Source organism: Hibiscus syriacus, unplaced genomic scaffold (genome assembly GCF_006381635.1).
Source record: "Hibiscus syriacus cultivar Baekdansim isolate YM2019G1 unplaced genomic scaffold, ASM638163v2 tig00112508_pilon, whole genome shotgun sequence".
Taxonomy (NCBI): Eukaryota; Viridiplantae; Streptophyta; class Magnoliopsida; order Malvales; family Malvaceae; genus Hibiscus; species Hibiscus syriacus.
In genome coordinates, this window is record NW_024063352.1 from 1,034,757 (window position 1) to 1,060,070 (window position 25,314).

The 25,314-nt window shown below is 36.2% G+C and overlaps 2 protein-coding genes across 2 annotated transcripts; both read left to right on the forward strand.

Moving 5' to 3' along the window:
- Positions 1 to 761: 761 nt before the first annotated feature.
- On the forward strand, positions 762 to 1,750 carry LOC120181119. The gene is made up of 3 exons (XM_039186322.1): positions 762 to 1,009; positions 1,091 to 1,272; positions 1,323 to 1,750. The coding sequence occupies exons 1-3, from the start codon at positions 762 to 764 to the stop codon at positions 1,748 to 1,750; spliced, it is 858 nt and encodes a 285-aa protein (XP_039042253.1).
- Positions 1,751 to 3,447: 1,697 nt separating this feature from the next.
- LOC120181120 (probable strigolactone esterase DAD2) lies at positions 3,448 to 25,312 on the forward strand. Its single transcript, XM_039186323.1, has 6 exons — positions 3,448 to 3,582; positions 9,873 to 10,237; positions 12,006 to 12,081; positions 12,441 to 12,477; positions 23,521 to 23,929; positions 24,880 to 25,312. The coding sequence occupies exons 1-6, from the start codon at positions 3,448 to 3,450 to the stop codon at positions 25,310 to 25,312; spliced, it is 1,455 nt and encodes a 484-aa protein (XP_039042254.1).
- Positions 25,313 to 25,314: the final 2 nt, after the last annotated feature.

Below are 25,314 nucleotides of genomic sequence, written 5' to 3' on the forward strand. Positions count from 1 at the left end.
ATAAAGATAATATATAATCGACGGGTACCAATTTTGGGCATTGTAGGGGTGCTAATCATTCCCCAAACGTAGCCGACCACGAATCCCTTTTTATTACTAAAAAGAATGAATTTCTGGTTATACATAGACTGATATTATCTTTTAAATAGTGTTTTCTTAAAAAACTCTTTTAAAAGATGATTTTTAGGTATTCGACCTACCTAACCCAAAAGGTTCGATGGCGACTCCAAAGCATTTCATAAAAAAACCATATATTCACCATATTTTTCCAGCCAAGGAAAATTTGTGCTCGGGAGAAAACCGGTTACTACACAAAGTACTATCCAAATTGTGATATACTTGGTACTTCTGTTGGTAACAATAGCTTCTATGTGTGGAAAGGTATTCATAAAACCATTCAGGCTTTTTTAGGTGCATTGTATTAGACAGTTGGACGGGATAGCTACGTCCATATGACAAAGGATAAATTGGGAGGATCGAAGTTAGTTTCCCTTACCGGAGATTACTCATTTATCCCCGCGCAGCAGTTACATGCATGGCCTTTCATGCACAATGGAACGTCTCGCTGGAACTAGTCAAATGTGCGCCACACTTTTAACGCCATTAACTCTAACTTAATTTTGTCGACACCCATTGCTCCAATCCAAAGGGATGTGATCATATTGGGTAATCATGATTCTGGTAAATACTCTATCCGTTTAGGTTACTAGTGGCTTCAATGTCCTAATCATTCTCCGATGTGTACTTCCAAAATTTGGCAAATGGTTGCTAAGTTACAGATCCTGCCTAAGATTAAGATCTTTTCTTGGAGAGTGGCACATGGTGGGTTACCAGTTGGTAAGCGGTCACGTGACACTGGCTTGAGTGATGGTCTTTGTTCAATGTGCGGCTTGGAAGAAGAGACAGTAGTTCATATTTTACGGGATTGCTCTTATGCCCAAGAAACTTTTATTTGTGCAAGTATGCAGGGTACATTCTTGTCTAGTCAGCTTGTTTCTTCATTGGACTGGTTAGATTTACTGATTACTAATTTGGATCTAGCTGGCCTTGCTTGATTTCTTGTATTACTTTGGAACCTTTGGAATGGGAGGAATTCCAAAGTGCATGATAACAAACTTCAACCCCCATGGATATTGTCCATCAACGCTACCTCCCTTCATCACGACTACCTATTAGCTAGGGAACATGTGCCAAGGAGAGCAAGAGCTGTGCGATCTTCTCCAGGAGCAGCTTCATGTATTGACCAGGCAAAGTGGCAACCTCCCCTCCAAGGTATGTGAAGATCAATTTGGATGGTGCTTTTAAGTCTACTGGGTGTATAGTGGTTGTGGGGGTTATTACCAAAAATGTCATTGGCCAGGTACTTGGTGGCATGACTGCGTCGTCACCAGGTTGTGTCGAAGCTGGGCTTTCAGGGATTCATGCTCTGAATGCAGCTCTCTCTTTGGAAGTTGAGTATCGGTGGATGCATGTAATCTTTGAATCGGATTCAACGCTTGTAGTCAACAAGATGTCTGGATCGGAGGAGGATTTGTCCACTTTGGGTTATCATCTTTGGGAAGCTTGTAGGATTTTGGATGCTAATTTAAATTACAAAGTGTGTTTTGTTCCTAGAACTTGTAATATTGTGGCACATTCTTTGGCTAAGTTGGCTCTCCGTTCTGGAAATGCCTTGTATTTTGACTCGGTTTGTCCCGAGATTATTACGTCTGTTGTATCCAATGATTTTTCTGGCAATTCAATGTCCTAGTACACTCTTTTCCCCTTATAGGTCTTAGGAGTTTTTAATGAGGCTCGTTTTCTTTAAATATATATATATATATATATATATATATATATATATATATATATATATATTTTTGATAATATAGTTGAGTTAGTTATGCACGTATTGCACGGTTATTTTTGCGTGTCACCTTATAATATAATTTGGGGGTAAACTACTACAATGGTCACTTTTATTTTATTTATTTTAGTCATCGATTTTAAAAAAGTAATATTTTGATCATTTAAGTTATTGTTTTATAACATTTTGGTCATTTACATTATGAATTTATAATGTTTTAGTCACCAGAACATTAAATGTAGTTAGTTTGATGTGTGACATATTAATAAAATGATTAGTTTCTAATTTTAACTCTAGACTTTAAATAAAATATCATTTTGACCTTTAAACTTTAAATAAAATATTAATTACAACTCTGAATACAGCCAATATCCATTGTTATTAGTCAATATTCACCATCATCGTTGGTCACTGCAGGCTACCATCAATCAACATCGTCGACAATTTTTAGGCTTAAAAAATTCAGTTCACTTTTTTTTTTTATTTCTTAAACTCGTATATGATGTTACTTTCATTAAAAATCTTGAATTCTACAAATCTAACCTAAAAACTTAACTTCTTTTGTAATTAAACCATAATAATAATTTTATTAGTAATATTTTTAAAAATAAAAACACTATAAATCTAAATTATGCTATAAAAAAATAAGAACTTAAAATTTTCTCATTGTTTTATTCATAAATGCTTTGTTGTTAGGAGATACTATTTTAAATCACATCTTTCTATCCCCACCAATTTTTTTAATTACTTGGTCGACTAGATAATAAAGAAATAAATAAAATACCTGTCTCCTTTGTGCTTTTATATCTCCTAATTATATTCTATTATATATTCTAAATGTTTGTGTTTTGTTTAACTTATGTTCTTGAACAAATCGTATTTATTTTTAAAAGAAGGTTATTAATAAATTTATTATCATTGTATAATTTTAAAAGAATTAAATAATTTCAGGTTAGATTTATGAAGTTCATGGTCTCTTTCGATTAAACGGACATTGAATTTGGGTTTAAGAGAACGAAAAGGAGTGTATTAGAGGTCTAACAACGATGGCCAACTTTGATCTATGGTGATGGTGAGCGACATGCGGTTACAAGAGACTTTGATCGGATTCAAGGATTAAATATTTCATTTAAATTTAAAAGGTTAAATTGGTAATTTATCTAAAGTTTAGAGATTAAATTAATATTTTTCTAAAATTTAGGATTTAAACAAAAATTAACATCTTTTACTACGTACCATGTCATCAAATTAAGTAAAGTCCAAGTGACCAAGATATTATAGATCCTTAATATCAGTAATTAAGGCGTTATAAATCAAAAACATTAATCATCATAAAATTATTTTCTTAAAATTGGTGACTAAAAGTGTACAAAAAATTGAAATAGAAGTGATCATTCTAGTAGTTTACCCTTTAATTGGCTGTCTAGATCAGTAATTCCAATGAAAAACCAAAGTATACGAATAAAGAAAGAACAGGTTTGTTGTTTGCTCTTAAAGATTTAAGCTAACGGAATTCAAACTATCAAATCCCTCCGATCAGGGAAGAAGAACAAAACCGTTGCTCTTCCACTCCACTTCCCGACTATAATCAAGGGGGCGCAATGGCGCTTTTCGAGGAAGAGCGCTCGACGGAGAAGCCATCTTCTTCTTCACCCTCATCCTTGTCGCCCACTGCTTCTTCGCAAAGCGTTAACTACCTTGCCAAGTCTGTACCTAGAGGAAGTGTTATCGTGCAGGTCGCTTACGGTCACCTCCGCTCTCCTTCTTCATTGGACGTCGTTTTCGCAAGGCCCTTCCTCTTTTTCCTTTTTTTTCTTTCATTAATCTAACTTTTTAATCATGGAATTCGATCAGTTTACTTATAATCAACTGTCATTTAGATTTTAGGCTGTGCTTTCCTCTCTTTTCCAGGGTTTAGGGTTTAAATTTTATACTAAGCGATCTCCTGTTTCCTTTAATCTTAATTCTTAAGTGATAAATTCTAACAGGAAACGAGTTCAAATATTCCTGGTCATTTCTTTTCATTGTTGTTTGTTTGTTTAGTTCTATATGTGAACTAGAAATTACTCATTCAAATTGATATTTACACGGTTTATCCTAGCCCTTTTGCTGCTATTAACTTTTTCCTATAGCATTTCATAACTTTGACTTCTAGTTTTTAAAGCGAATTACTTCCCATCCTCCTTTTTTTATGCCAAAATTGGAGATAGGCTTCGTATGCATGGACTGTTGGTTTTTTGGCAAAGTCCCACATTGGTTGTATATAAGGAGGAGGGGAAATTCTTTTGTTATAAATAAAGTCATCCTCCTCCTCCTTAGTTAAACATCCCACAAATATAAGCATTCTTCACTATTAAAGGCTATTTGTACTCTCTCTCTTTATAATATTTCCTCTACTAGTGAAATATTATTTTAGTAGTGTTCGAGGAGGTAGACATAATTTTGGCCTAACCTCGTTAAATTTTGGTGTTCTCTTTATGTCTATTTAATAGCTATTGTCGGGTATAGTCGTTGTTAATTATTGTCCTATTAAAATTACTTGTCTTGGTAGTTCTGTATAAGGAAAGTGGGTTTTAAGAGGGACCATTGTGACCCCTCCTCTTTCCTGGGAATCTACCTTGGTGTGATTTTTAGTACAATCATTTTCACACTAGTCACCTAGATAATAGTTTTCAAGGTGAATTTGTTATTATTGGTAGAAATTAACCCGAATTCCACAACAATTGGTATCAGCGCTCTTGGTTTATTTTAGTATGCTCTGTGGTTGCGGCTTAGGCTGATCTTCCACATCAGAAAAAATTTCTTGGGATAATTGGCATTCCGCATTGACAGCTATTAAATAGAATTTGTAGTAGAAATGACAGACGCAACAAAAACATCCACATCGTCGTCAACAGCTGTGACAAATGTTAGATTTGCAGTGGAGATTTTTTATGGCACCGGTCATTTCGGCATGTGGCAAAGTGAGGTTCTAGATGCCCTATTTCAGCAGGGTCTATACATTGCTATTGAAGGAGAGAAACCAGATGATGTTGAGGAGAAAGAATGGAAGATGATCAATAGATTGGCATATGGTACTATTCGATCGTGTCTTTCTAGAGAGCAGAAGTATGTATTTTCTAAGAAAACTTCTGCAAGTAAATTGTGGAAGGCACTGGAGGAGAAATTTTTGAAGAAAAGCGGTCAGAACAAGCTCTACATGAAAAAGAGATTGTTCCGCTTCAACTATGTACCAGGTACCACTATGAATGATCACATTACTAGCTTTAATCAGCTGGTGACTGATCTGATGAATATGGACGTGACTTTTGAAGACGAAGATCTGGCTCTGATGTTGATGGGATCACTTCCTGATGAGTTTGAGTATCTTGAAACTACTCTACTTCATGGGAAAGTTGATGTGTCTCTCAGTGAAGTAATTGCTGCCTTGTATAGTTATGAATTGAGAAAGAAAGACAAACAAGAAAACACAAGTGTCGAAGCAGAAGATCTTGTTGTTAGAGGTTGTTCGAAGAGCCAGAATAAAGGAAGGAGAGGGAGATCAAAGTCAAAGTCCATATTGAGCAAAGATGAATGTGCCTTTTGTCGAGAAAAAGGGCACTGGAAGAAAGAATGTCCCAGGCTAAAGAACAAAGGCAAACCTGAAAGGGGAAAGGCTGTCTCAGAATCAAATGTCGTCGAGTATGATGATGTAGATTCAGATTTCGCATTCACTGCTACGCCATCAACCAGCTGTTCCAATTCATGACTGTTAGATTCAGCTTGTAGCCACCATATGACCCCCAATAGAGAATGGTTATTTGATTTTAAAGAACTAAAAGGTGGAATTGTCTACACAGCAAATAATTCCTCTCTTGACACACTTGGGATTGGTTCAATTCGCTTGAGGAATCAGGATGAATCAATCAGAACCTTAACAGGTGTCCATTATGTACCAGATTTAATGATAAATCTAATCTCTGTGGGAACCTTAGAGTCAAAAGGTTTAGAAGTGAGGGCAAAAGATGGGATTATGAGAATTATCTCTGGTGCACTAGTGATAATGAAGGGAATCCGGAAAAGAAACAATGTGTATTACTTTCTGGGTAGTACAATTGTTGGGACAACAACAGTGGCAGCTTCTACTGATGAACAGGAGTCAGAAGCAACCAGGTTATGGCATATGCGTTTGGGGCATGTTGGTGCAAAATCCTTGAAATTGTTGATAGATCAAGGATTATTGAAGGGTGCTCGGGCTTGCAAATTAGCTTTTTGTGAGCATTGCATCAAAGGGAAGAAGACGAGGGTGAAATTTGGAACAACAATCCATGATACTAAAGGTATTTTGGATTATGTTCATTCAGATGTATGGGGGCCTTCCAAGATAACTTCATTGGGAGGAACACACTATTATGTCACCTTTGTTGATGATTTTTCCCGGAGATTTTGGGTGTATACAATGAAGACAAAGGATGAGGTGCTAGGATTTTTCCTTAAATGGAAAAAGATGGTGGAGACTCAAACAGGCAAAAAAATCAAACGTCTCCGTACAGACAATGGTGGAGAGTACAAAAATGATCCATTTCTGAAAGTCTGTGAAGAAGAAGGTATTGTCAGGCACTTCACTATCAGAAGTACACCACAACAGAATGGGGTGGCAGAGCGTATGAATCGAACATTAGTGGAGAAGGTTCGGTGTATGTTGTCTAATGTTGGGTTAGGCAAAGAATTTTGGGCTGAGGCTTTGGTCTATGCTTGTCACTTTGTCAACTGCTTACCATCGACTGCTATTGGTGGTAAAACACCATTAGAGAAATGGTTTGGAGTACCTGCTACAGATTATGATGCCTTACATGTGTTTGGTTCCATTGCATACTACCATATTAAGGAGTCAAAGCTGGATCCAAGAACAAAGAAGGCGATCTTTATGGGGATCACCTCTGCTGTGAAAGGCTATCGTCTTTGGTGTCCAGAAACAAAGAAAATAATTTTTAGCAGGGATGTTACCTTTGATGAATCTACCATGTTGAGAAAGGTGACTTCATAAAAATTGGAACAGACAGATGGAACTCCCAAACAGGTGGAGTTTGAAGGAAGCAGAATTGACCCAGCCAGTAAAGAAACTGATGTTAACTCTCCTATGGTAGAAGAAGAGTCAGATGAAGAAGAGGTTCAGACCCAAGAACCTCCACAACAACATGAATCAATTGCACTCAGAAAGGGAAAGAGGACCATTAGACAACCTGTTTGTTATGCTGATATGGTCTCTTTTGCATCACTAATTGCAATTGATGACGTTCCTTCCACTTTTAATGAAGCAGTCCAAAGTTCAGAACATAAAAAGTGGAGGATCGCCATGAATGAAGAAATGCAATCCCTTCAAAAGAATCAGACGTGGAAACTAGCCAGTCTTTCGAAGGGAAAGAAGGCAATTGGGTGCAAGTGGGTATATGCAAAGAAAGATGGATTTCCTGACAAGAATAACATCCGCTACAAAGCAAGATTGGTGGCTAAAGGCTACGCTCAAACAGAGGGAGTTGATTATAATGAAGTATTTTCTCCAGTTGTAAAACATTCCTCCATTAGAATTTTGTTGGCTTTAGTAGCACAGTTGGATTTGGAACTAGTTCAGATGGATGTAAAAACTGCATTTTTACATGGAGACTTGGATGAGGAAATCTACATGACACAGCCAGATGGATTCAAAGTTGCTGAAAAAGAAGATATGGTGTGCAAATTAGAAAAATCGCTATACGGATTGAAGCAATCTCCAAAGAAGTGATACAAGCGATTTGACAAGTTTATGATAGGGCAGAAGTACACAAGAAGCAAATATGATCATTGTGTGTATTTACGCAAGCTACAAGACGGATCCTATATATATATTCTTCTTTATGTTGATGATATGCTGATAGCTTCCAGGAGTCAGACAGAAATTGCGAAACTAAAGACTCAATTGAATAGGGAGTTTGAGATGAAGGATCTTGGTGATGCAAAGAAGATTCTAGGCATGGAGATATCAAGGGATAAGAAATTGGGGAGGCTTTGTTTGTCTCAGAAAGAATATATGAGGAAGGTACTAAAGCGTTTTGGCATGAATGAGAAATCAAAACCAGTTAGTACACCTCTTGCTCCTCATTTCAAGCTCGGTGCATCCATGTCACCTATGGATGATGCAGAACGGGAATACATATCAAAGGTTCCATATGCAAGTGCTGTTGGTAGCTTGATGTATGCAATGGTGTGTACGAGACCCGATATTTCATAGGTAGTTGGGGTTGTGAGCAGATATATGCATGATCCTGGAAAGGAGCATTGGCAAGCTGTGAAATGGATTCTGCGGTATATTCTGAACAGCGTAGATGTTGTTTGGTCTTTCAACAGGACAAACAAGATGGTCAGTGTGTAGTTGGGTATTGTAATTCAGACTATGCAGGTGATTTGGACAAGCGTCAATCAACTACTGGTTATGTGTTTACTTTTGTAAAGGTACAGTCAGTTGGAAGTCCGCCTTACAGTCAACAGTGGCTTTGTCTACTACAGAGGTAGAGTATATGGAAGTTACAGAGGCTGTGAAGGAGGCAATTTGGCTTCAAGGGTTGCTTGGTGAATTGGGAATGGAACAGAAGCACATCAAAGTGCATTGTGACAGTCAGAGTGTTATTCATTTAGCAAAGAACCAGGTTTACCATGCAAGGACGAAGCACATCGATGTTCGATATCACTTTGTACGAGAGATTCTAGAAGAAGGTGGAGTCATAATCCAGAAGATTCGGACCACTGAGAATCCTGCTGATATGTTTACAAAAGTGGTAACTGTGGTCAAGTTTAAACATTGTTTAGACTTGGTCAATATTGTTACAAATTGAAAGATGAATTTGTAGAACCTCTGAAGATTGAATTTTTTGAGAGATGTGTGTGGAATTTGCCAAGGTGGAGATTTGTTGGTTTTTTGGCAAAGTCCCACATTGGTTGTGTATAAAGAGGAGGGGAAATTCTTTTGTTATAAATAGAGTCATCCTCCTCCTTAGTTAAGCATCCCACAAATATAAGTCTTCTTCACTATTAAAGGCTATTTGTACTCTTTCTCTCTTTATAATATTTCCTCTACTAGTGAAATATTATTTTAGTAGTGTTCGAGGAGGTAGGCATAATTTTGGCCTAACCTCGTTAAATTTTGGTGTTCTCTTTATGTCCATTTAATAGCTATTGTCGGGTATAGTTGTTGTTAATTATTGTCCTATTAAAATTACTTGTCTTGGTAGTTCTGTCTAAGGAAAGTGGGTTTTAAGAGGGACCATTGTGACCCCTCCTCTTTCCTGGGAATCTACCTTGGTGTGATTTTTAGTACAATCATTTTCACACTAGTCACCTAGATAATAATTTTCAAGGTGAATTTGTTATTATTGGTGGAAATTATCCCGAATTCCACAACATGGACAAGTATCTACAGAGCAAAGGAAACACTTGAAGATGACTTCTTCTAGAGAATTGAATACGAGAGGAAATCAAGAATGTTTCTGGATAAATGGGGAGATGCTTCCCCAATTGAATGATCATGCTCTTACCGAGATAACATGGACTCTCCCTTCAAATGTGCGGACTTTATGATCCCTAATTCCTCAAAATGGGACGAGAGTAAGATCCAGTAGGTGCTCACACATGAAGACGCTAACAAAGTCCTCTCAACCCTTTTCGCCTCCACTCAAGAGGACAAGTTGATTTGGAGCCATCACAATACTGGATGTTACTCAGCTAAGTCGGGATATAATTGGCTTCTTCTGAAGAAGGGCACCCCAGTTGAACAGGGGAAAATCTGGAAAGCTCTCAACAAGCTGCCTAACTTACCAAAAATAAGAATTTTCGGGTGGAGACTGTGCTAAGAGGCGATCCTGACGGGGGGAAAATGAAAAACGCTAGGCTAGCAAAGAAGACTTGCCCTATGTGTGGGAATGAAATTGAAACTTAGTTGCACGCGTTCAAGGATTGCCCCAAGATCTGGTTAGTTCTTATTACCTTTGGGCTTGACACTTCCATCATTGGTTAGCAAGGAAATTCTTGTAAGGAGTGGCTTGAGTGGGTTGCTTCCCGATTGGACCTGGACGGACTTTCTAGACTAATCGTGCTCCTGTGGAATGTGTGGAACCGGAGGAATAAATGGGTGCATGATGAGGAGATTCAAGAGGATAGAGACGTGATGACGATCACTTTGGGATTATGTGCCAAATTTTCGGGAGCTAACCAAGCTGATTGCTTCACTCGCCCCCAGCAGAGGTCTTTCAAGTGCCACAAATGGAGCTGTCCCGATCCAAGCTATGTCAAGATCAATGTAGATGGGGCCTATAAACCATCGGAGAATACTACTGTTATTTCAGTGGTTGGTAGAGATCACAATGCGATGGTTCTTGAGGGGTATGTGTTGATAGATTGAACCACCATTCACAGCAGAATCTTCAAAAGTGATAGCCTACACTTAAGGAATAAAAGATCTAACGCTATTATTTAAGGAGATGCGATATTCGTTGTTAACATGCTTTCAAATCAAAGGGAGGACGTTTCAATCATCGGATTGTTACTTTCTTAACTTGCTAGAGAGAAACTGTGATATTAAAGTCTTTTATGTCAACCACAAGGCGAACCAAGTAGCGTACTCTCTTCCTCAGTTAGGGATGGGCATGAGATCCGAATCCGATGGGTTTCGACTCGACTCGAGTTTTAAAAAAAATACGGATTTGGGTCGGGTTTGGATTTAAGGTGAAAAATATCTAACCTGACCCAAAAAAATAATACATTATGTATTTATGGATAATTAAAATAATACTCCTCTATATATTATTTTTTAATTAAATCCTTATTTTTATTAATTTTTTTTATTATTTCGGGTAGGGTCGGGTCGAGTTCGTATTTTACCTCAAAAAGTTGGGTCGGGTTTGGGTGTATATTTTTTATGTCGGGTCGGGTTGGTCTAAACTCGACCCGTGCCCATCTCTATGCTCAGTGGGCTTTGTCAAGACCCAATCCGTACTGGTTTTATGTCAATCGCGAGACAAACCGAGTAGCGCACACTCTTGCTCAGTTAGGGATGGGCATGGGACCCGAATCAGATGGGTTTCGACTCGGGTCTGATTTTTTTTAAAAAAAAATCGAGTTCAGATCGGGTTTTAAAGGTAAAGTTCAAGTCGGGTCAGGTTGGTTTCGAGTTTAGGGTGAAAAATACGCGGCCCGACCCGAAAAAATAATACCTTATATATTTAGAGATAATTACAATAATACTCTACATATTATTTTTTTCAATTAAATCCCTATTTCTATTGAATAAAAACAATATTTTTATTATTTCGGGTTGAGTTCGGATTTTACCTCAAAAATTCAGGTCGGGTTCGACTGGATTTTGTATATTTTTCGGGTCAGGTCGGGTTGGCCGAAACCCGACCCATGCCCATCCCTATGCTCAGTGGGCTTTGTCAAAACCCAATCCGTACTGGTTTTATTACGACGAACCTGAATATATTAAGCATGTAATTTTCCTAAATGCTATTGGAATTTAATGAATTTTCTCTTTGAAAAGAATAATTTTCCATGCCTCGTTTTGAATCTGTACCCACTTAGCTATTGTATTTGGTTTTATCATCGTATTGTATAACTTGCTTTTGATAATGTATGGTGAATTGGTGATAATTTAATCTTATTAAGTTTGATCATAAATTCCTTCAATTTCTTTTTAAGCAATCATATCATCACTAGGCTGCTTACCTGCAAGCAGACATGCACTTTCAACTATTAACGTAAAAAATTGACCTTTGAAAATTGGGAAAACTGTAGATAATGGAGATAGAATGATGCTGAAAAAGAGAAGCAAAATGAGTTTACTTGTATACAATGGTTTACATAAATGTAATTCTTGGAGACCACTAAGTCAAAGGGGTGTACCAACAACCGTAGCACTAGAGTTGTCTTAGGAAGTCAATATCAAAAAAGAAAAAAAGAGGGTCTTCATTGTTGTGGAATAGTGGCATCATGAGCATATTCAAATTAGGTTGGAATCGGTTTTCAAGAAATGGGATATAATAACAAATAAATGAAGATATTTCTTTTCAATTGAAAACCATTCTCAAACATGTTCTGATAAAAGAATAAAGAGTTATGGGTTAGGTTTTTTTGACGGTTGATCTCTTCCCAGAAGAAAGCTGTCTGGGTTTGTTGGCCTTCGAGGAGGACTCTTTGCTGCATCTCATGAACTTCCTTCTGAAGCTAAAGTGAATTTGTGACATTCAAGTAAAAAGATAGCTAATCTATCTGATTGTTTGATGGTGTTTAATTCATTAGGCGTCCATAGAGTAGGTAACAATTGAAAATTGCATGTTAACATCCATAAATATGAAATATATCTTCTTCTTTTTTCCAATAAAAAAATCACACTCATGTAGGTTTAGATTAAAATAAATAAGGGTTGCGGATTAGGTTTTTTGGATCATTGATCTTATCTCCCTAAAGGGTCATCTAGTTTGCTCTGCTTTGAGTATGACTTTTGTGTCGGGGGAAATTACTTCCGAAACCACATCGAATTTTTGTGTTTCCGATAACCTAACTGATTGTTTGGTGGTGTTTTATTCAGGAGGCGTCCATAGAGTTGGTAGTAATCGGTGAAGATGGTATTGCAACTTCTGTCTCTTCGGTACGATAAAGGATCTTGCCATTCTGCCTTGGAATGAGAAGGTCTATGCTCAAAATAAACGGGTCTATACCAAAACTTAAAATGGAAACATTGTAGGATACATTCTCTTGATTTCCATTTGGAGAAAAAAATTTCTAGAGTGGAGAAAAGTTAATATGATTTGAAGCAGGTTCTGTAATAAAATCGAAGGAAGTGGGTTTGGGAAAGAGAACTACTGATTCTCGATTATACTCTAATTTATTTAAAATTAATTTGCTTCCACCTTGTTTCTTTATTTAGATGCGAGGGAAAGACCTGTTAGTCGTTGTTTCTGGTTTTGGAAAGCTATCATTTCTCACATTTGCATTGTGATGCACAGGTCTTGTTTTCCATCCTGCAGTTCGTATAGGGCTGGGTACAAGATGGCCACTGCACCCTCTCTTTTTTTAGAAACTCGGTACATTAATCATAATTTTACTCAATATCCAATTCGTAAATATTATGACAAATCGAGTTCCATAAACTTGGAACAAACATTTTGAATGATAAAAATGATAATATTTATGCTAAATACCATATGGTCATAGTTGATGATAATTTTTTTGTAGCAACACATTGATCAATATGAAAGAGTAGATGGTAGATAGTGCTTTTTACATACCTATTAAAAGCTTTCGAGTTGTCTATCCTTATGAAATACAATGTAAATGAGTTCACAGGAGGAGATAGATCTTAACTCCATTAGTTGAAGATTTCAGCATTTGTGTGTGTGGAATAACAAATATATATCAAATAAGCTTTTATGGCATGTGAATGTGTGCAAAAATAATAGATTTAAATACATTTCGTCATGAACATGAAGTCGAAAACGGTTTGCAACAAAACAAATTGTAGCTAATATACATGTCGTCAGCGATTACTAAATATAAATATGTCCTTGCTTGCATGCGTTATTTCCCCTTCGAATGAAGTATTACGTATTTGGATACATTATGTCGTCGAGCCAATATTAAAATATTATGTTGTCGAGCCAGAGTTTAAAGCAACAACGATGCCGGTAGATATCATTAAATATGATTTTATCATATCACAATCAGTAAGTTAACGTCTAGCTCAAATGATCGTCAATTTTTAATGAAAAATGATGAGTTTGGAATGTATAAAGAGTCAGATGATCATTTTGCAACTTTTAATTACCGGGAACTCAATAAAGCAATGTCTTAAACTAGAGAATATTTGTAACTTTTAATAGCAATAGGACATAACAAAACAATACTCTATAATTGATGAATCATTGTGTGTTTTACTTTACATATTTTATATGATATAAGTTACGTGTTTGTGTGTGAATTATTTATTTCTCCAACAAATTATCGCCATTTTAATCTCATCTAATCAAATAAATAGAAGGATGCCGTCATATTTTTTAAAAATTTCAAGTATCTTATAATTTAAATATTTTTATTGACGTTTTAATTTCATATACTTAAAAAAATAAAATAAATGAGGATTATAATCGGAATGAACATATGATTTATATTAAATAATGAATTTCTAAAATTTAAGAGAGAATAAAATATAAATTCTAGAATGGACTAAAACATATTGTTAATAAAAAAATATAAAAAAACATCTAAAATTTATGATATTTGAAACTTTATGAGGGATCAATTGCTCCGTACTACCCGATTTTTTATTCATCCCTGGTCAGAAATGGGGACGCATGATTTTATTTTAGCGGACGAATTTCTAAAATTTTAAGAAATGACGAATTTATAACATTTCAAAAAATATATATAAAAAATTAAAAAATATATAATAATTTTAAATTTCAAAAAACAGTTATCCCACCGATCTTCTTCGGTCCATCCTGTCCTCGATAATAATTACCTGTGAAGCCTGAAACCTCTCTTTCGTTCATTCAATTCAAAAAGCCTACCACGACGACAACTTTAATTGGACGGCAGTTTTGCTTGGACCACCATTGCCATTGAACACACATGATACATGAGACATCCACTTGCATCGTTACAAAATTAATTAAATATTTTTATCTTTGATATGATTAGTATTTTTAAAAATATTTGTTAAATTTGTTAATATGGTTATACATGTAAAATTTAAATTAATGTGATATATTTATTATACGATCGATAATATCATTTTTATGGATATACTAAACATTATTGTCATATTGGTACATTAGGTATGTTAGGCTTTTTCTATTTCTCGTCTTTAGATGCAGTTTTAATTTATTATATATAATTATTGATTTTTTAGTTCAAATTATTTATAATTATTGATGGAGATTTGGAGTTCCATGATAAAATTAATATGTGAATAAAGTTTATGAAAAAAGTCATGTCACATTGTTAACGATTTAATTATTTAATTCTATCTTATTTAATCCAAAATTAAAATAGGTGTTAAAATAAAATAAAAAATAATGGCAAGAGTGATACGTTGTTTAAAATTCAATGGCTAAAAGGTAACTTACACTTCAATAAAATTAACTGATAGAATGTTTTTATAGAAGCCGCTAGTTTTATTAAAATAGAAAATATCCAAACTATAATGAAAGTTTAGAACCACAACCGTAAGCTAAACACATAATAAATATATTTTCTAAACACGAGAAAATTAGTCACTTAAGATCACAAGGACCATATAAGGAAAAAATTAAAAAAAACTTAACCAAATAAACTTAGATAAACAGTAGATACGAACAGATCTGATCACATCGGTAAATGAACCACAAAAGGGATATAAAACTATTAAAAGGCTATTGACAAATCGTAAATCAAAATTGAGCGACGTGAAAATACTATCCATGAATGTAAATCGCGTACCCAAATCCAATCAGAGGGTCCAAAGCAGAGAGGATCAACATAATAAAAAATAAAGCGACATCTTGATCAAGCACGGTGATATCAAAAACCCTAAGAATGTTCTCTATAAAATTAAAATTAAAACTATCACCTGGTAGAATTTTAAATTGTTTCTTCTAGTTTGAAAATATTGTGGAAAACAGTATATGTCTCTTAATAGAAAAAACATAACTTCATAACTTCAAAATCACTATTGAACATAATTTTGTATCTCTTCAAATATAATAATATAAAAAATTAACAGATGATCCGTGTTACCCTAAATTTTGAGCTAGTAGTTTCAGGCTTACCCGAGAGGCTTATGAACCCGTGGATTTTATATGTGGATTTTATATTTTAAGTCGATGGGCCTAAATTTCAACAAAAAAATGTATTTTTGGTACTGATACTCAAAGGGGTATCGATACTTGACCCTAGGGTATAGATATTACAAGTAGAGTATTGATACTACTCACCTTGGAAGGTTAAAATTGACCTCTTTAAGGCCCGTAAGAGTAAAGGATGATATGTAGTGGTAGACCTTAGTTTGTGAATGACGTAAATGGCCAAAGGGGGACCGAATACACTCGTATGAGTGAGATACAACTAAAGTAACCATAGTAGGCGTAACATGTTCAAGTTTCCTCAGTTGTGCATGTAGCGAGTATCTATGAAGACCATTGCTGAGGATGTACCGACAAACGATATGATGAATTTATCATATTACGAGATAATGGGGTTGTAAATTGCAATATTGTAAGGGAATGGCTGACGTATAGTCGTCCCTCTAATTCAAGGGTAAATTGAAGAAATCGAAGTAACAACGACTAGAGTGTCATTACTCAGACTTGAAACCGAGTCAGGCATCAAGTTAACGAATATACAGGCAGTGAACAACAACCATAGATCGTCATAGAATCACGAAACCATAGAGACTTTCTTAGAGTCATAGAATTACTAAAACACCCTTAAGTAATGAACAACCAAAATAGAGCAGCTTAAAAACTAAAATCAGTAACAAACTAATAGATCCTTGTATAGCGTTCTAGATGAGGAGCGAGCGAGATAGCAGCTAGTAGAGAGTGACTTCATTTTATGCCTATATATGTTAGGGTTTAGTCAGGTTACCTTAGTTACCTTGGTGGGCATTGTCATGTGCGAGGCAACTTAGTGGCTAACTAGGGCGTGAGGCTCGAACACTCACGAAGAGTGTGTTAGCAATGTTAGTGTTTCATGGCCTTGGGGCTCTTAGATATCAATATATAGTTGCATGAGTCTAGTAGACAGATGTCGATCATCTTGTGTGCGTGTCTTGTTTGTTAGAATATTCAGATATATCTAAGCCAGTACAAAAGGCACTTCTGTGGCTAATTTGGGCGCGAGGCCTAACACCAGCTAGGGGTGGGTTAGCCAGGTTGTTAGAATATATGGATATGTCAAATCAAGTGTGCGAGGCACTTCAGTGGCTAACTTGGGCGTGAGGTCTAACACCTAGGAGGAATGGTTAACCGGTTGTTGTTTCTGATGTAGAATTCTGGATCTCATCCTAGGTTAGAGGGTATGAGTCCTGAGATGTTATGTGACCCTCTGACTACACCGTGATATCTACCCTTGTTTGTGTGTTTAATGTATGTTGAGTCACATTTGGATAATGCCTAATAGAGTCAGAGTCTCATTTAGATAATGCAAAACAATCACAGTCAGTCTGGGTAGAGACCCGATAAAGGTGTAATCATGTCAAGGCCCTTAGTAAATGATTAATAGAAGCATGAGGTTCCTACTTCAGCGATAGAACAATAAGAACTTAAGTAGGTTGCATTTAATCTAGATCATACATTTACCTACTGCTTAGTATCATATCTTTAGCATGCCTATGTTTATGAAACTCTTAATGATGCTCTAGATTAGCGATTATACTACTAGGCTTTCTAAACTCAGCGTTCGGTGTCTTTCGTTCACAAGTTGTTAGTTGAGTCGTTCGTGGAGTACTCGCAACAGGACTTACAACTTCTCTTTTAGAGTATTGAACTATAGTTTTAATGGGCATGTGTATTTAGAGAACCTTACTTATGTATTTGTTTTATCAAATCTTAAGTTATATTATTTTGTTTTAAACTATGTGTCACGAAGTTTCAGTTTATAAATATTTTAATAACTATTTTGTATGTTGATACCATCGAGTATGTTTTTAAAAGAAATGAGTATGTTTTGAAAATCAGGGGTTGTCTCGACAACCCGATATGAAACTTTAGGCCTATTCGAGTTTAAGATGTTACATTTAGTGGTATCAGAGCGTTGGTTGAGTCTGTCCTAGGACCCAATGGTTAGTTTTGGTAAGGTGTCAATGAATACATGCCTCTAGGTACAGACAACACTTGTATAAGTATGGAATCCTGATAGTGCTTTCTTCCCTAATCTGTGTTGTAGTGTTTTACGATGGTGACAATTCCAAGAGTGGTGAAAAAGTAATTCTCTCAGTAGTTCAGGGATACCCCTCAATGTTTGAGTACGAGAGATAATTTATTTGTCTGAGTCGCTATGCTCCAGAGTTAGTTGGGATGAGTCCTTGAGGTGTAAGGGTTTCTAGAAGGGTTTCGTATCGACATCCTTACGTAATTGACGGTAGACTCGTGTGAGTTATTTTTAGAGTTAGCACGACAAGCTACAACCGTAGAGGGAGTGAAAAGTATGAGGAAAAGTTTGTTAGGTGAGTTTAATGCCTTAAGTTTGAGGATTGGTGTACCAGTAGATCTATCGCAATCAGTCACAGAGAGGACTAGAATTTCACGTGAGCAAAGATGAGTGACGAAGCTTTGTCACTCTAATTAGATCAAAGTTCAGACTTAGGGTCTCATAGGGACCACTAGATTCACCATCGTGGCGATCTAGAGACTCTAATAGATTTTTCAGGTATCTAAAGTGCAAGCATTCTAGCAAAATCATCAAGAATGTGCTATAAGATTTCTAAGAGGTGTTATAGATGTGGATCCTTGGCGTATTTGGCGTATAAGCTTTCTAAGAGATTGCCCTATGTTGGATGATGATGTTTCATCTTGACCAAGGGGAGTGATCCCAATAACTCGATAAGGCAAAGAACCTACCCATAGGGGTGTTAGTTTTGATGCATATAAAAGGAGTAGTAGAAGATCGACCTGTTCTCGATTTGACGATACGTGATACTGCCTGTTAGATTACATAAGGGCAAGGTTAGGGTGATGATGTCTCAGATAGATGTCAAGTTTTTTCGGGTACCTCAGTTTTTTACGTTGCTTTAGTAGGAGTAAGTGCATGCATTCTTCATGATGTCATGTGAATTAGGTAGGAAGAATATTCATATAGAGAATCCAAGCACGAGTATGCAAGTACCTAGTCGGTGGGTCTTAGTGGAAAAGACAAGGTTACCCTAGCTATTCTTTAAATGCTTGGGTCAGACTCGGTAGTCGGCCCAAGGAATTTTGTAGCACAAGTGTTGCATTGACCCCAGGATTGTGGATCTAGATATAGGAGATTAGGGGTTTGTTCCTTGTTGAGTGAAATGTCAACTCTAAGAAAATGTTGAGCCGCAGAATCTTCCACCCTGTATGTTCCCAAGAGAAGTTTGACATTGCTAGTAGAGGGTTCATGTGATCGATTCAGTAGAAATTTAGAAATCACAAGTTCAGTATTGAAGGTAAGGATCTCTGCGAGAGTTTTAAAATTCCCACGTCACCTAGCCAGTATGTCGATCACCTTGTTGTTAGAAACATCAAGATATATCTCAGTTAGTGCCAAGGCTCTTCAGTTTCTAATTGGGCGTGATCCTCAAGTACTCACGAGGAGTAAGTTAACAGGGTACACGTTTCGATATAGTCATTCTAAAATTCCACCCTAAGTACTAAGGGTACTATAGGTAAGATAATAAGTTAAGAGTCTTGAGGTACAGAGAACCCTCCGATTTCGTTAGGATCCATTCGTGCATGAACAATAAGTGATTTAGCTAAGCAAGCCAAGCCCCGTCAGTGATGACTTCGTGTTGGTATATAAACACGGGCTATATACAACACATAACAGTATGCAACATTGTGTAGTACCGTGGATTTTAGTACCGAGATTTAAGGAAATCATGTATGTTAAGTGTCGTTTGACTAGCGTTAATCGTTATTGGGAAACTCAATGGTGGCGAGAGATAGTGATAAGATATATAGTCTCAGAACTTTTAAGTCAGAGTAAGGTTGCGTGAGAACTCCACCTTATGAGTTGTGCTTCCAGGAAAACCAGATGTTACTAGTGTTACGTAAGTAAACCGCAAGGTAAATGAAAAATAATCAGGTAGTGTAGATAAGTATTGAACCAGAGTTACACAACAGAAGAATAGAGATTGACGTTAGAAAGTTGAGAATTATCGTCATATCTTCAATAGTCAGTATCGAGATAGTGTTGACATGTGTCGTAAGATCTCGATATGTAGCATGACGAGTTACCTATGTTTAGCGAGTAAAAAAGGTTATCGGGCTCTGTAGTAAGTTAACTCGAATAAATAAATAAGCCAGTGTTTTCCCTGCAAAACGTTCTAAGTACTCATGTTAAGACAACCAGACTAAGACTTGACGATTTTACGTTTCTCAAGGGTTTTCGTTAAGGTTCGACGTAGGTACCACCCTATAAGGAAATGGTTTTAGATCAGTTTGGGAGTCTTCGAATTACAAGTCATGTTGTAGGAAACTATTTCCGTGAGGACCATGTTAATATGGGTTTAGAGGCTTCGAGGGTTCTAAGTGGTTGACCTGATAAATCATTGTTCGTCTGAGTAAATTTTAAGGACGAAATTTTTTAAGGAAGGGAGGGTTTATAACACCCTAAATTCTAGGCTAGTAGTTTCGAGTTTACCGGAAAGGCTGTAAACCCATAAATTTCATATTTTTATTAGCCTAGTTGTGGAACATATGGGTTTGGATCAAGCCCAATTGTAAATAAAATGGATTTTTTCTAGTAAAAAGATGTTGAAATACCAAATGATAATTTTACCCTTTTAAAAAGATAAAGATTATTTCTTTCTTTCATTTAATTCTTCTCTTCACTTATTCCTTTTTTTTTTCCATTCTCCTTCTCTCATTTTCCTCTTCAAGTTCCATAACAAAGTAAGTTCAAGCATTCTCATCTTCAAATACGTCCATAATCCCTCTAGCAACATTGTTTAAGGATTAGATTTTGGTTTCTATTTTTTCTGCAAGAGAAAGTGGGGTTTTTATCATCCAATCCTAGAAGAGTGTTTGGTGTTAAATGAACTTCATTTTGTTTGTTACATCAGATAGTGTATTTCTAATCCTTTGGAGTGTTAAGGCTTTCATAAATATAAGATTTATTAAGATTTGAGTATTTAGTATTTTAGAGTTTATGATTGATTTCATGATTAGATGATTTGATGTAAATAAGACGTTTTCATGCCACTTTATAACCTTATGTAACTCTCTAAAGCTTTAGCACATGATTAGGAACCAAAATAAGACATTTATGACGATTTTTAAGTGTTTCTCAAGCCTAAATAAGACATTTCTGGGCTCGAGTATCGATACTAGATTAACAGTATCGATATGGTGTTGAATTGGGGGAAATTTGTTTTCCAACTGGGAGTATTGATACTGTTGGGGAGAATATCAATACTTCCCCTACAATATCGATTCTCAGGGTAACAGTATCGATATTAGGCCTAAATTTTAACAACATAATGCTTTTTGGTACCGATACTCATAGGGGTATCGATACTTCAAGTAGACTACTCACATTGGAAGGTTATATTTGACCTCATTAAGGCCCGTAAGAGGGAATAATGATATATAATGGTAAACCTTAGCCTGTGAGGGACGTAAATGGCCAAAGGGGCCTGAATACACTCGTAGGAGTGGATTAAAATGGAAGCAACCATAGTAGGTGTAACACGTTCAAGTTGATCTTTAGTTGAGCACGTAACGAGTATCTAAGAATGAAGGACCATTGATGAGGATGTACTGACAAACAGTATAAAGAATTTATCAGATTATGAGATGGTAGATTCATGAATTGTAGGAATGTCAATGAATGGTGGATGTACAATCGTCTCTCTAATTCGACGGTAAATTAAAGAAAAATGTAGTAAGAGCAACTAGAATGTCTCTACTTAGAGTTGAACCCGAGTCAGGTATCGGGCTAGCAAATAGTACAACTAGTGAAGAGTAACCATAGAGATAAACTTTCTTAGAGTCAGAGAATTACTAAAATGCCCTTAAGTAACGAATGACCAGAATATAGCAACTTAAAAACTAACAATAGTAATATACTAATAGATCATTGTGTAACGTTCTAGATAAGGAACGAGCGAGATAACAACTAGTGAGAGGGTGACCTCACTTTAGTATGCCTAGCTATATTAAGGTTTAGCCAAGTTACCTTAGTTACCCTGGTGAGGCATTGTCAGTGTGCAAGGCACATTAATGGCTAACTAAGGCGCGATGATAAAACACTCACAGGGAGTGGGTTAGCGATGTCAGTGTTGCATGGCCTTAGGGCCCTTAAATATGTATATATAGTTGCATCAGTCACGTACGAAAGATTTTGATCGTCTTGTATGTGTGTGTCTTGTTTGTTAGAATATTTAGATATATCTAAGCTAGTGCGCGAGGCACTTCCATGTCTAATTTAGGCGTATGACCTAAAACTCGCTAGAGGTGGGTTAGTCGGGTTGTTAGAATATCTAGATATGTCAAATCAAGTGTACGAGGCAATTCAGTGGCTAACTTGGGTGCTAGGTCTAACACTTGTAAGGGGTGGATTAGTCAGGTGTTGTTTCTGATGCAAAATTTCATAACTCACCCTAGGTAGGTTAGAGGGGTGTGAGTCCAGAGATGCTATGTGACCCCCGACTACACCATGATGCCTACCCTTGTTTGTGTGTTTGATGTATGTTAAGTCATATTTGGATAATGCCTAGTCGAGTCAAGAGTCGTATTTAGATAATGCAAACCAGTCGCAATTAGTTTGGGTTGAGACCCGATAGAGGTGTAATCATGGCGAGACACTTAGTAGAGGATTAATGGAAACATAGGTTCTTACTTTAGATAGAACATTAAGACCTTAAGTAGGCAGCATTTGATATATATCATGCATTTACCTACTGCTTAGTATCATATCTTTAGCATGCCTATATTTATGAAATTCTTAATGTTGATCTAGATTAGCGATTATATTACTAGGCTTTGTAAGCTCAACCTTCGGATGTTTTTCGTTCGCAAGTTGTTAGTTGATCCGTTCGTGGAGCACCATCGTAGCAGGACTTCCAGCATCTCTTTCAGAGTATTGTACTGTAGTTTTAGTGGGCATGTGTATTAAGAGAACCTTACTTATGTATTTGTTTTATCAAATCTTGAGTTGTATTATTTTGTTTTAAACCATGTGTCATGGAGCCCCGGTTAATAAAATGTTTTAATAACCGTTTTGTATGTTGTATGATACCATTGAGTATGTTTTAAAAGAAATAAGTAGGTTTTGAAAATCAGGGGTTGTCTCGACAGGCCAATATGGCACTTTAAGTCCATTCGGGTTTAGGGTGTTACAACTTTATTTATTGATAAAAATAGTATAATAAAAAGATTTCATTCACTCCACCCTAGGGGTGTGCAAATTCGGGTACCCGAAACTTCCGGGTCGACGATTTCTCGGCCCGTGTCCCGATCCGGATGTTACGGGTACCGGTAATCTGGTACCCGATACCCGGTTTTTAATTTTTTATTTTCAAATTATTAATTTAAAAAAATATATACACAAATTTAAATGTTCGAAACTTCGAATTACATACTCTAATATCCGAACATAAAATTTAAAAGTTCAAAATACAAAATATAATAATCTATAATATAAATAACTCATTATATTTTATATAATTATATATAAAAAAAAATAAAAACTAACCGGATACTCGGGTAACCGGGTACCCGGAAAAACTAGATTTTGTGACCCGGGCCCGACCCGGAAAATATCGGGCCGGATAATTTTTTTTAGAGAATTGCCCGGTTTTTTTAGATCCGGGTCGACGGATCGAATCAACCGGGCCGGGTAATTTTGCACACCCCTACTCCATCCTAATTTTGTTTAAACATTTCACACGCAAAAGATAAGAGGCAGAAGAAATATAAAGCAGCCAAGGAAGTGAAGCAAAACAGCAGGAGATCTGTTATCCATTTGCAATGGAAAGTTGTGTGCTAACGGCGGCATAGCAGACGCACTGAACGCAAAGATATACGGAAACGACACTCAAACGGTGGTTCTGGCTCATGGCTTCGGCGAGACGCAGGGTGCATGGCATTTCCTCCTCCCCATGCTTGCCTTGTACTTCAAGGTGGTGGTTTTCGACATGGTTTTCTCCCCCAACGTTGACCCTTTGCTTTATGATCCTCAAAGGTATCACTCTGATTTCAAGGCCTACGCCGATGATTTGGTGTGCCTCGCAGATCGGCTGCAACTCAACCACACTGTTTATGTAGGCCACTCCATGGCTGCCATGGTTGGATGCCTGGCAGCAATCAACAGGCCTCACCTTTTTAACCACCTTGTTCTTCTCAGTGGCTCCCCTAGGTGAGTTGCCCATCCTGCTTGACTTCTTCAACACTTCCATGCATGCACTTGAGTTTGCAAACTAAATTGTTCACGTACCCCTTTTCTATCCCGGGACAAGGCAAGATTTATGGTAGAGAGGAGAATTTCTAAAATTTAAAAAAATGACGAATTTATAAAATTTAAAGGATAAAAACATATTTTTAATAGAAAATCATTAAAAATTTTAAAATATACCGTCGTCCACCCTGATCCATCCCTGATTCTATCCTTACTCCATTTTATTTTTCTTTCTTTTTTAGGTTTACATACCCCGTTGTTATATGAAAAACATCTAATATGCAAGGTAGGCATACTAAAATATATATATCCCTAACATTTTATTAAATAATCATTTTAATTCATACTTTTTTAAGTACTATAATGTTTCACTTTTAAGCAGTGGCGGATACAAAAATTTAAGAATGGGGTCTCAATATTTTAATTTTTTTTCATAAAAATAATGGGTATGCAAAAATTATAATTTTTTTTTCCTTCACCATTAAGTTAAATTTAACTAATTTTCAAAATAAGGGATGCACTTGATCCCTATGGGGGATTAGTGCATCCGCCACTGCTTTTAGGGGGGAAGCCTCTAAACATACATAATCAGTTTAGTCCTTATACCTTTTTAAAGTATTTTAACCTTCAACATTTCATTTTAAGATAAAAACCCATATTTTTTAACATTAACCATTAACTGACTAATAGTTTATATTCTTTTTTAAAAAAAAGTTAAGAATTAAAATGCTCCCAAAAAAAATATGATACAAAATGATTACTTAATTAAACATCATGTATTTTTTCTTATCATTATGCCATACAAGTATTAGGAAATATTTGCAACGTAATTAGACTTAAAGGAAAACCTTGTTTCAAAGACTCGATCTCAAAATTCGATTATTAGTAATTTCTTCATTGATACGGTGTAGGTACATCAATGAAGAAGGATACGAGGGAGGCTTTACCAAATCAGAAATCAAAGCAGTCTACAGAAACATAAGTGAAAATTTCAGGGGGTGGGTTCAAAATTTTGCACCAACAGCTGTGGGAGTGAACAATACGGCCGCCATAGCTGAATTTAATAAAAGCTTGGGGAGGATGAAACCAGATATTGCGCTGAGTGCTGCTAAAGCTGTTTTCTCAAGTGACCTCAGACACAAGTTACCTCGAGTTAAAGTGCCTTGCACAATAATCCAATCCAAAAATGATTACATTGTTCCTCGAGCAGTAGCATTTTACATGAAAAGCAAGGTCGGAGGCAATGCCAAAGTCAAGATGCTAAATACAGAGGGACATTTCCCCCATCTAACAGCATATAATTTACTATTTAGGGTTCTAAAACAAGTTCTAATCAAGAAGTAGGG